Source organism: Pituophis catenifer, unplaced genomic scaffold, assembly GCF_029215685.1.
Source record: "Pituophis catenifer annectens isolate HBS135680 unplaced genomic scaffold, rPitCat1.0.hap2 SCAF_3, whole genome shotgun sequence".
NCBI classification, from domain to species: Eukaryota; Metazoa; Chordata; class Lepidosauria; order Squamata; family Colubridae; genus Pituophis; species Pituophis catenifer.
In genome coordinates this window covers 112,469,748-112,482,767 of record NW_027256883.1, presented here as the reverse complement: position 1 = coordinate 112,482,767, position 13,020 = coordinate 112,469,748, and the positions used below count along the sequence as shown (strand labels likewise).

Here is a 13,020-nt window from a genome sequence, read left to right as displayed (position 1 = left end):
TCGGCCTTTTCTTGGATTTTATTGCTGTTATTGCTCTATGCAACTTTGATTTTATTGCACTTATTTAAAGTTAAATGCTCTTTTACTAAATAATTTTGTATTATTATTATTGTGTCATCGTACCGGCATCACCATCTTTGTTACTACATTGAACTTAATCTCCAGTTTCTTAGAATCCTCAAACGGGGAATCCCAAGTGGGCACTTCGTGCTCTTCAGAGGCCTCTTGCTGTGCTAATAGACCAGACTGAGAAATCTTACCATTTGTTTGTTCATCTGTAGGAACAATACAGATTTATATTAAAACACACAGAAATTTTCATACAAAAATAAGGAAAATTTTATATTCAGGAATGCTGTACAATAAATATAACCTGGTTATAAATTATACATTTAAACAACACTGCTTAATCTGGCTGTTTTAATTTTAGAGAAAATTCAGTGGGAGATACGCTCCAAATTCTTGCAGTGGTTTTCTAGTGAAACTCATGCCCATGACTGCTCTTTGCATTCGTAAATGCAGAACAGAGAAAAAAAGCCTCTTGATTTTTACCTACCCCCGAAAAAGCCATGTTAAGTCATAACTGGGGGATGTTATTTAGTTTTTTAATTATCTGTATGGTAGCCCTTTTTAAAACACAACTCTGTGTGGCTCATAACAACAATAAACAAACCTGAACTATAAAAACTGTAAAGCATAAAACCATAACATTATTTGCATTGAGCTACTAAAGCTTTAAAATTTGAGTCTCATATCCAAACTTTATTACACCTAACTTGTCTGATTTTAGTGAAAGACAGAAATACAAGCTATAACTAGCATTGATTCATGTTTCATCTCTATTCAGTATCCTGAAGTAGACTACGCAACTAGAGCAATATCATATACACGGACATTTAGGTGTAAAAATAAGCCTTCTGTCAAGTGTCTTCACATAGCATTTATTAGGACTCTACTGTGCTTTATCTTCTGCAGGAAGAATAGACGTTTATTTTTTTTAATTCAAATTTGCATCTTATGTAAACTATCCTTTGCAGAACATCAAATGATGATGATTATCCCAAACAGAACAAGCATTTTAGGCTAGAACAAAAACAATAAAATTCTGAATGTTTTATCATTAAAACCATGTAATTTATTATAACTATTGTGTACTATTCAGAGGGAAGTTTGATATATCTAGTGTCACTGTATCGTGCTCTCACCAAATGATTGAATGGTGATTTGATATCCCATTCACACATTATCTTCTCATATTCCCAGCATTCTGGCCAATGAAGAGTACTTTCAGTTATATTTAGCAATATCTAGATGACCTCATCCCTGTTTGTTTCTGTAAAGTTAACAGTGAATCTCTGAGATGATAGATTATTCAAAAGAAGCCATATCTTTACCACATTCGATCACACCTCCTCCAATATTAAATAAATGTCACAAAGCCTGTATAATAAATATTACAAAACCCTTTAAAACCCTTCATGGCTTGAGACCAGGTTATCTGAGGGACCGTCTCTTGCAGTCACATCCATCCGACCCATTGGAGTGGGGAGGCAAGGAATGTTGCAGGTCTCATCCCCTAAGGAGATACATCTGGCAGGAGCAGAAGGGTCTTCTCTTTCCCTTGGAACATCCTATCTCCAGAAATTAGACTGGCCCCCACTTTGAAAATCTTTCAGAAGGCCCTTAAGACGTGGTTCTGCCAGCAGGCCCAGAGCGGGATGGAGCCCATTAAATGGCTGGTATGAGTGTGTGTTGTCACAGGAGTGGGGGGGCTATTGTTTTATTATTTTTATTTCTTTTATGTTGTGTTTTTATTTTCTGTAAGCAGCCTTGAATCACTGTGACCAAGTAGATGGCAATATAACATTTCCAAATAAATAAATATACTTTACTACTTGTATAATAATGTAGAGGTCCATGCTAGAACTACTTTTTTTTTTCAAGAGAACAAATGGATACATGTTGCAACTTCCCACTGTAAACATATACACAACATACTGTGTGCCGAAAACAGTCACTAACCCAAATTTCTAGAAGCAATTTAATGGCATACTGAAACCATAATTCAATATAAGTTCTTTAGTAATTGGAAAAACTGCATTTATACCATAAGAATGCAAATATACATTTTATTCATTACATTGCAAATACTTAAATAATTATAAATCTATATAATTAAATTAAGTACAGATATTCCTCAAGTTACAAATATAATGGAGCCTGCCCATTCCATTCATAACCCGAGGATTCGTGAGTGTGAAAATCACTCCCTTCTTTCGCCCACACATTCGCTAATCAAATGCGAGGTTCGTTAAGTGCACATGAAGTATTTCAGGGTGGGGAAGGCCATGAGGGGCCTACCAATGAAACAGGCCACCTGCCTAAGACAACCCAAGGCCTCCCCAACCCACTGAAATGGCCCAAATTGCTTTCCCCCCCACCACCACCACCACCTCAACCTGCTGCGCTGGGTCACTTACCTTGTAAAGATCGAGCAAGCAGTCTCCTCTTCAGTGTTGTGCGTCCCTCCAATGCTCCGTTTGGCTCTCCACGGACCACTCCTGGCCAGTTGCAGGCCGAAATGAAGCTTCCCGGGGCCTGTTCTGGATCCAGCCCTTGGAGGCTCCATTTCGGCCTGCAACCGGCTGGGGGAGGTCCACGGAGGGCTGAACAGGACTTCTGAGAGGATGATCTGCCCCTGAGCAGCTCCATTTCGACCGGCAAGGTGCCGGGCAAGACCTCTGGATGCCCGAACAGGGCTTCTGAGGGGCAAATCCACCCCTCAAAAGCTCTATTTCAGCTGGCAACTGCAGGACGAATGTTGCAGAGCCTCTGCAGTTGTTCGTAAGGGCAAACAACTGTCGTGGTGTTGCAAGATTCGTAGTTTTGGACCTTGTTCGGAAACGCTAGGGGGCACTAATCGCATAACTTCGAACGTTCGCTAAGGGAATGCTCAGGGATTACTTCTAAAGGAGCCCATTTTTCTGGAAGATTTGTGCACCTATGATTTCCCCTTACCATCTGGTAAGCTTTGTGAATCAATGTCAAAGATGAGCCAATCTTTTTCTCCTTCTCTGCATTCAATACGGAGAACATCGTTAAGGGCACCAATAAGTTCCATCAAATTTAAGAATCCCAGCTTTCTTACTGCCATTTTTTCATGAAAATACTCCTAGATAAAACAAAAAAAAAATCTTAGAAATCAAAATAGAAATCCATGGCTAAATTTGCAAGAATGGTTAAATGAGAAACTTAGCTAACATTATAAAATGAATTTGCAAACCAGGACCTAAAGTGACATCTGAATAAGAAACCTACTTTGCTATTACTATTGCTACATCATTTCCACATAAAAATTCACAACATAAAGGAAGAATTATATGAAAGCAAGAATTATGAGGCTCAGTGTCTCTGCATCTGGCATTATCTGCATGTACACTATCAAGAGATGGTATGTATTAACTGTTTTTTTATACTAGAAATCCATGCAGTGGGGTTAAACATTGCACTTCTTTAGTCTAGAGTATACTATTTGTTCCAACAGTTGTTGTATAGAGTGAGAGAAAGAGAACACTTTCAAGTGGAAAAGGCAGTAAACACAAGTAAATCTGAATAAACAATCACTACCTCAAACTCTCCAGGTAACTTGGAAGCATGGAGGCCATTTGGGTGCTGGGCTACAATCTTAAAAAGAAATCACAGAGTGATTATTAAGCTTATTTACAACTTTGGCCCAAACAGTAAAAAACGTATCTAACAAAGTTTGCTATTGTGGGGAAAAGTAGAGGATGAGAGCGTTATGTATAATGCTTTGAGCTGTACAAATAAAAGTAAGATATAAATAATGATGATGATAATTTACTTGGAACAGTTTACAGTCCATAATGATACCTTTAATCCCATCAAACAACATCTCCTTGACCCAGGTGCTTAAGAAAGATTCAATAGGTGGATAAAAATGCCAAATTCAGTCTAAATATCTGGCTAACTGTGCAACTTATCATAATAATACTGTTATGGGTTGTGGCATAAGTCTGCCATGGTAGTCCCAGTGGTTATTGGTACTGGGGCTATACCCAAAAAAATCTTAGAAAATTAATGCATTGACAAAATTTCTGTCAATTACAAAATGCCACACTGCTTCAATCCACACATAAACTAACCTGATATATGGCAATATCCTAGGTTCTTGGGAAGAATTGGATGCGTATGAAGGGCAATACAAGTTAAGGAACTGGCAGTTGTGATTTCACATTGTTGTATATATTATATTGATTATAACAATATTGATATGTTATCTAAATATTTACAAAATATTTCAATACCAGTACTCTTTATTCTCAAACAAAACTTCTATACTTTGACCACAGCAATATGACATTTGTCTACTCTGTGTTTTTGCAAATATCATTTTTATTACTTTGATTGAAATATAAACAAGAAAACTAGGTAGTTTTGCACTAATCTTGATATTCTTTGAATCCTAATTTCAGTTGGAGGTAAATGCAAACCAAATTATAGTTCCTAAGAATAAAGGAAGGAGAGGGAAATCTCAGCTTCCTGGTAGTACAAATAATATTGCAAGTCCTAATGCACTTTCACCAGGCTTAAAAATTGGGAAGGGCATTCTTGTGTTCAAAATGCTCTATAGAAATTTCCAGAACTCATATATGATTTCTATGTAAAAGATATGTGAGATCCAAAGAGCAAATGTAAGAGCTATCCTAGACGATGAAACTGAACCAAGACTTGCTTAAAAAAGCTAAACAAAATAAACCAATGTATGAAATATATATCCAAAAAGATATATGTTAAAAGTTATATCTTAAAAGGGCTATTTACTGATAGTAAGGAAATTTCAATTTTGTTAAAAAATACATCAGAGAATTACATATAACAAAAGAAAAATATTAAAAATTTTATAGATGATTTAAAAAATAATAGTTTTTTTAAAAAAATGTTGGATTTTGTTAAATAAAGATTTGAGGAAATTCACATTAATTATGAGAATTTCCAAACAAATATTGTTTGTATCCCAATCAATACTATTGTATGTAGGAATTCAATATCCTTTCATGATAGTTAGGAAGTGAAGGCAGAGAAATATGTGTGGGTTTCTTTCCCCACCCAGGTAGTTTTGGTAGGTCCACAAATGTTTATGCAAAAGCTGGTGGGTAGCAATGTTAATTTTTTTCCCCACTAAGTTCAAAGCATTTCACTTTATCACTGAATGGATCTTACCTATGTTCTCTGGGTTGTTATCCTCAAAATATAAACTACAGCCAAACAGAATACAGTACTTACAATTTTAATTTTTTCTTTAAGTTCTGAGCTGACTATTCCTCCAGGTCCTCTTTGGGCCAGGGCAATCTTAATTTCTTTCTTGAGCTTTGAGGCGAAAAAGTGAGTTATCCAGGGTGAAAGGAAGTACAAATAAATATACTTATGCACTAATCTAAAATCGAAGTAAATGCTAGAATTGGATTTAAAATCTTCCCATCATGCTACTGCATTTAGCATTGTGGCTAGCCAGAGGATTCCGAGAGAGGATTCCAAGAGATCAAAAGCAGAACAGAAAAGAAACGAATATCTTCCCCAATTGTCAGCAGCAGTCAAGAAACATGGAAGTCTCATTCAATGCTAAACATTCATCATTAAGTAACAAGATGTTTTCTGTTTAAAGTTAATGGAGTATAGTGTTTCTTGGTTCCTAACATTTTCATTGATGGCAAAGAATCTTATATTCAAAAGTAAATCAAGAGAAAACCCGTCTGATAATTTCCCAGGACTCTATATAACAGAAATCAAATATTTAGAAGCAGACCCTGAGAGGAATTTTTAATTAAGAGACTTGGCTAAGAAATACCTGTTGTAAATTAAAGATTTGGATCTTTGTTAAAATTTAGATGCTTTCTATACAAAGAAAGTTAAATAGTTATATAAATCAGTAACTAGTTAATTAGTAATTAATAGCATTTGTTGGCTGAGGGAGGAACGGTAAGGTACAACTTTTGGATTGTAGTGATAAGCAGGGAGAAAGGAATTTTCTTTTCAAGCATTTTAGTAGGTTTTTTTAAAACTATTTTTATGTGAGGTAATAATAGAAAAGTAAGCTCATATTATTTTTATTAATCAAATGTAGATTAGTTAGATGCATATGTAGATTAGGCTGAAGTTTCAAGAGAAGGGCTTACTCAAATGAGATTGGTATATATAAGGTAATTTTATTTCAACATCCATTTACTTTAGTATTGTCTTTCTCAAGGATTATTTTAAATTTTTATATTAAATAGTTGGATATATATTTCTCGTTTCTTTTTGTAAGCTGCCCAGAATAAACTTATCATACAAAAAGGTGAACATGTTTGTAATAAAGCAGAAATAAATGTTGAAAGCTAAACTAGTAACTCCTCCTACCTTTTAGCCCAAGAATAATTAGAAAACAGAATTATTCTCTGAATATTGTGTGGCACCCCAGAACTTTACTTGATTGCTTAAAAAGATAGGATTTAAACTTCTTATACTGTGCAAGGATGTCTGAAGATAGATACCGTATTTTCCGGCGTATAAGACGACTGGGCGTATAAGACGACCCCCAAATTTTCCTGTTAAAATATAGGGTTTGAGCTATACTCGCCGTATAAGATTACCCCTCTTCCAATGCACACCAAATAAAAATTTAAAAAACATAAACTGGCTCACCCACAATGCAAAAGCAGCTGTGCTAGACCCAAAATGGCCCCTGCAACAAGCAGGAACCTCACACAGCCACAAAAAGCCCAAAAACCCAACTTTCACACTTTACACACACAAAATTCCACATACAGCTTTGTGAGATTTTGTGTGTTTGTGTAGTTAGAGTGAAACACTACAGAAACACACTAAATCTCAGAAAGCTGCACAAATATTATTTTATTTTATTTTTATTTTTATATGAAAGCTAAATTTAAAACTTCCTAAACTTTAAGTGGCTAGGTCTAAAAAAGAACAACTAAAAAAAACCCCAATTAACTATTTTTTTTAAAGTTCCCAAAGGGGAAAAAAACTTACCCAATAGAACAGGGGTCTCCAACCTTGGCAACTTTAAGACTTGTAGACTTCAACTTCCAGAATTCCTCAGCCAGCTTTGTTTTGCTGGCTGAGGAATTCTGGGAGTTGAAGTCCACAACTCCCTGCCTGCTTGATTGCAGGCAGGGAGTTGCTTGCTGATGGAATGGATTCAGGCAAGCAAAGCAAGGCAAGCAGCTAAGGCAGTGGTTCTCAACCTTCCTAATGCCGCGACCCTTTAATACAGTTCCTCATGTTGTGGTGACCCCCAACAATAAAGTTATTCCTAAAACCATCAAAAATATGTGTTTTCCGATGGTCTTAGGCCAGGGGTCCCCAACCTTTTGGACCTCAGGGACCACCAACTTCATAATTTTAAATTTCGCGGACCACTAATACGAATCCAGTGCGCCGCTTGCTGAAGCACCTGGACTCCCAGTACGGGATGGGGTCTTTCAGGCACTCTCCCTCCTCTCTCTTTCTCTCTCTCTGTCTCCCACTCTTTCTCTCTCATTCTCTCTTTTTCTCTCTCTCATTTTCGCTTTCTCTCTCTCTCTCCCTCTCTTTCTTTCTCTCCCACTTTCTCATTCTCTTTCTCTCCCCCCTCTCCCCCCCACTCATTCTTTCTCTCCCCCTTTCTCATTCTTTCTTTCCCCCACTTTCTCTTTCTCTCCCTCTCTCATTCTTTCTCCCCCTTCTCATTTTTTCTCTCTCCCACTTTCTCTCTCATTCTTTCTCCCCCCCTTTCTTTTTCCCACTTTCTCTCCCCCCACTCTCATTCTTTCTCTGTCCCCCTTTCTCTCTCCCCCCACTTTCTCTTTCTCTCTCCCTTTCTCTTTCTCTCTCTCCCACTCTCTCTCATTCTCTCTCTCCTCCTCTTTCTCTCTCCCCCCACTCTCTCTCTTTTTCTGATTCTCTCATTCTGATTCTCTTTCATTTTGTCTCTCTCGTTCTGATTCTTTCATTCTCTTTCATTCTCTGTCTTCTGTCTCTCATTCTCTCTCTCTCTGATTCTGTCTCTTTCTCTCATTCTTTCATTCTGTCTTTCTCTTTCATTCTTTGTCTCTTTCTCTCTCTGTCTCATTCTGATTCTCTCTCTCTCATTCTCTCTTTCATTCTTTGTCTCTTTCTCTTTCTCGCTCTGTCTCATTCTGATTCTCTCTCTCTCATTCTCTCTCTCTCTCATCTCATGGGCCAGCCAGTGTCTTGGGGCTGAGAAGAAGTCAAGCATCTCCCTGAGACTGAGGGACGGAAGAAGTGTGGGAGCGAAGCACTACTTGAACTTGTGCGGCATGAGCATTCGCCTTGGTATATTTGCGCCAGCCGATGGCCAAGGCAGCCCTCATCTCTCTGCTGAAAGTGCAGCATCAGGATTCTGCCTTGGTATATTTGCGGTGCAAGGCAGCCTTCGTTTCCTGCTGCTTGGGACTCAGAGCGGTAAATGGTGACTGGTCCGGGGAGCAGCTGGATTTTGCTCTCCATTGCGGACGCCAGATCAGCCCCCTGCAAGATCTCATCTTTCGAGGAACGCTCCCTGAAGTGGCACTGGAAACTTTGGTCGGGCTCCTCGAGAGACGAGAGCTTGCAGGGGGCCGATCTGGCATCCACAATGGAGAGCAAAATCCGACTGCTCCCTGGACCAGTGACCATTTACCGCTCCGAGTCCCAAGCAGCAGGAAACGAAGGCTGCCTTGCGCCGCAAATATACCAAGGTGGAATCCTGATGCCGCTCTTACAGCGGAGAGAAGAAGCCGGATTTTGCTCTCCATTGCAGACACCAGATCGCCCCCCTGCAAGCTCTCCTCTCTCAAGGAGCCCAACCAAAGTTTCCAGCCCCACTTCAGGGAGCGCTCCTCGAGAGACGTGAGCTTGCAGGGGGCCGATCTGGCATCCGGATTAGAGAGCAAAATCCAGCTGCTCTCCGGATCAGACGCCATTTACCACTCTGAGTCCCAGGCAGCAGGAGAGGAGGGCTGCCTTGCGCCACTGGCTGGCACAAATATACCAAGACGGAATGCTGTTGCCATACAAATGAAAGTAGTGCTTCACTCCCACAGCTTCCAGCCATCGCAAACGCCGCTTCTTCCTGCTTCTGCCGCCCCCTCCCCCACCGCCACAACAGCACCATTCATTCCGGATGGCGAGGGCTGCACTCGTTTTTCTGTATTGCACCACCTGCAAAAATGCAAAAATACAAAAATTTCTCCACGGACCACCAAAGGACCACCGGTTGGTGACCACTGTCTTAGGCGACCCCTGTGAAAGGATTGTTTTGACCCCCAACCACTGAGTTAAGGTAAGCAAGCTGGAGGGGGAAAAGTTTTTCCCTTCTCCATGGCTCTGGCGATTCCAGCTGAGTTGTCTGATTAGCAGATCGTCAGAGGTTGGATCGCCAGAGCCATTTAAGGCTCGTCAGAGCTTTTCGGGCTGGTCTGCCTGGTTACAGGAGAACGACACCCGGCGTATAAGACGACCCCCGACTTTTGAGAAGATTTTCATGTGTTAAAAAGTTGTCTTATACGCCATAAAATACGGTAATCCAATGTCCATAAGGATTCTCACATTACATTACATTAGCTATTTAATCTTCACAGATTAAATGTACTTTACAACTTCCAGAACCCCATGGATGAAGGTGAATGATGCTAAAGCTGTAATTCAGCATCAGAAACAGCACCACAGCTTTTCCACTACTGATACCAATTTGAAGTGTTAACTTTTTCTTGTCAATGGTCATATATCTTCAAAGATTACATACTGGCAGAACTTAAGCCAGCAGTACATGCAGCAAGGTCCCAAATATCTGGAAATACCCACTAAGACCATTTAAAATATTTTTTTCCCCTAATGATAGGGATTGGAGTTTAGGGGAAGGGATTCTTCACTGAATCAATTTCTCGGCCAAAGTGATGTTTTCACAATTTTTAAATGGCCAATTCAAATAAAACATAAGAGATACTAATATATAGGAATGAATGGATAAATATTTCTTATATTAATTGCATTAATCCGCTTGATTTATGGAAGATGAACAATAGCAGTAGCACTCAGACTTATATACCACTTCACAGTGCTTTACAGCCCTCTCTAAGCGTTTAGAGTCAGCCTATTGCCCCCAACAATCTGGGTCCTCATTTTACCAACCTCGGAAGGATGGAAGGCTGAGTCGACCTTGAGCCTAGTGAGATTTGAACTGCCAAATTGCAGGCAACCAGTAGTCAGCAGAAGTAGCCTGTGGTACTGCATTCTAACCACTGTGCCACTGAGGCTCATATTGTATTATAAATCAAGAGTGGGACTTGTTCATTTGAATTATAGCTGCATTGGAAAGTTTTATATATATGTGGGTATGTGTAGAATATTATTTTGGCTGAGAGTAATATTTAAAATTGATATCAGAGTCAGTTTCTGATGTTGGCTGCATAAAATGAAAAGGTATTCCATGCCAGAGAATTTCTATGATCTAAATGCATCCTTCATTTCAGTCATCTCTAGGGTATAATACATTTACTTCTTACTTGTCCTATCCTCACCTCAGTTCTCACTTTTGGACTTTCAACTAGTTTCATATGTGTTTGCAAATCATCAGATTTCTGGTCTGTGGTTGAACACAGAACATCCATAGGCAGAACTGGAGAAGGCATCTCTGCCACAGGTTCTGGTACAGCAACAGGCAAAGTTTGCTCTGTTTCACATGACTGGACTGCCATTTTGCCTTAAGAAAGCCAGGATAAAAATGTCAGCAGTAATTACAGGTAACTCCATTTTCAATTTCAAGCCAGTCAATATTAAAGTTCTAAGCAGCAAAAATTTCAATATTTCACCAGAAGAGCAGTTGGGACAATGAACATATGCAGATTCATGTCTGTATTTATATAACCTGTAATGATATGCATAAATCATACAACCAACCTCCCAACAAAGACTATTGTAATAGATATAGCTTTCTTTGTCTTAACCTTAGTAAATTAATCTTCCTATTATGAATCCAGCCAACTAACGTAAGCTTCAACCTAAAGAAGCACTGAGCAATTCTAGTATTACTATTTCTCCTCCAGGTACAGCCAAAAGTGCTTATATTTATCATCTCAAAGACAGTACATGCTCTCAGAAGGTAAAACACCACCACAGCTTCAATTACTACAGTATATATTTTCAAGCAATTCTCAAAGTCTTTGTAAACAAAGTGAGATAAATATATTCCAGTTGAATATAAACATTCACATTTCAGTTGAATATAAACAAACACTGTCTTACACTCTGACATTTCTGGTTGCTTCATAAGAGAGTGTTCTTTTAACGTCAACAGAGAGCCTGCTCTTGTTTGCACAATTTGAATAATATCCGAAGCTGCATTCAGCACTTCAAACATGGAGAAGAATCCATAACGCACGAATTCAAATTTGCGTCCAAAGTGTTGGGCAAAGGCTTTGTCAAAATCTGAGAGCAAAACTGGAGAAAATCTGAGCATTTCCTTCAGCTCACTTTTTATAACAGGGGGCAGAATAGGAGGACCTCCCCCATGCCGAGGCAAATTTAGAGAATGTTGGTGGTGCAAAGGCACTTGAGAGCAAAAGGTGGAAGGCAAAGAGAAATTCAAGTTATGTTTGGAATGTTGTGGCTTAGATCTGCTCTTTTGTCTGGCAACCAAGCTTGCAATCCTTTTGGTAGATTCATCAGCGATAGCTGAAAGACAGAAAAAAACAATGTTTATTATCACAGTACTAATCCCTACAGTTTGCATTCTGCAGGCACAGATATTTTTCTAATTGTTACAGGTCATAATCTCCCACTCTTAAGTCTAGCATTATTGAACTTTTTAAAACAAACACTCCCACAGCTTTCTACTGTGTTTCATTTGCAATTTTCTCTCCCACCTTTTTGGGCTTTTGACCTTTACAATTCATGTTTCAGATTTTGGACTGCTCTGAAAGCCCTTATTAGCTGAAGATAAAATCATGATTTTAAAAAAGTGTAAAGGAAAATACAAACTATTTTCAATCTATTAGATGCACAACATAGTTTGGTAAGAACCCTGCTTCTGTTTGCTGGTCATAATGACCAAGGCTTGCAAGATATCACAAGTTTAAAAGACTGTACATATTTAACAATATCCGCATACTTTTTATACATTACTTTTGCCATCAAACCCACCTTTGAGAATAACAGTACCATCTCCTTTTGGAGATATATTAACAGTATCAGGCATGTCCTTCACTAGTTCCATAACAGAATGGTAACCCAACATACGCAGTGGAAGCATTTTTCCTATCATAATCTTGTATTCTTGTTCTAATTGGTAAGGGGTAAGACCTTCCTTGATAGGTGTCAACAGTGACCGCACTTCTTTCTTCAGTATGTTCATTCGCTGTTCTTGATCTGTCATGTTTACACTGACAAAATGAAAAAGACAAAAAAATAGTATTTCCTATGATAGCAGAACCAAAAATGCCATAGAACTTTACTTGTGGTCAAGAAGCAATAGAAGAACCCAAATACAGACAGCCTTAATTTAATAAACACTCATTCAGCAACTATTCAAAGTTACAAATGGGGCTAAACAAATGGTATTTAGAACTGGTCCTTGAGATACAGTCTGCCCTGCATTCACATGAAATGATCTGTGTGCTTGGCAACCAGCTCACATGATAATTGCAGCATCCCAAAGTCAATGACCACTTCCATTCTTCTCTGCTGACTTTCCACAAGCAAAGTCAACAGAGAAGTCAGCAAGGATGGTCACAGGTCACCCAGTAAAGTCACACCCAGCCCTTCCATTCTCACAACAACCAACTGCACACCTGCCCATAGCTGGTAACAGCTCTGTTGCTAGTCTGATTGCAAGCTGCCTCGAACTCACCTAATAATCCATTTTCTTCACTTAACAATGGGAACGAGAAGTGCCAGGATTGCCATCAATAAGTTACAACCATATTGCTTAGCAATGGAAATTCTCATCCCAATTACCATTGT

The 13,020-nt window shown here is 38.9% G+C and overlaps 1 protein-coding gene across 1 annotated transcript in view; it reads right to left on the bottom strand.

Moving 5' to 3' along the window:
* Nucleotides 1-12,433, bottom strand: part of TDRD5 (tudor domain containing 5) — a 146,262-nt gene extending 133,829 nt beyond the window's left edge. Inside the window, exons 1-7 of the mRNA XM_070939255.1 lie at nucleotides 12,202-12,433; nucleotides 11,305-11,733; nucleotides 10,581-10,762; nucleotides 5,305-5,388; nucleotides 3,628-3,684; nucleotides 3,019-3,172; nucleotides 124-275 (exon numbers count right to left, since the gene is read on the bottom strand). Of these exons, the coding sequence (XP_070795356.1) occupies nucleotides 124-275; nucleotides 3,019-3,172; nucleotides 3,628-3,684; nucleotides 5,305-5,388; nucleotides 10,581-10,762; nucleotides 11,305-11,733; nucleotides 12,202-12,433 (1,290 nt within the window). The remainder of the gene's footprint in view (nucleotides 1-123; nucleotides 276-3,018; nucleotides 3,173-3,627; nucleotides 3,685-5,304; nucleotides 5,389-10,580; nucleotides 10,763-11,304; nucleotides 11,734-12,201) is intronic.
* Nucleotides 12,434-13,020: the final 587 nt, after the last annotated feature.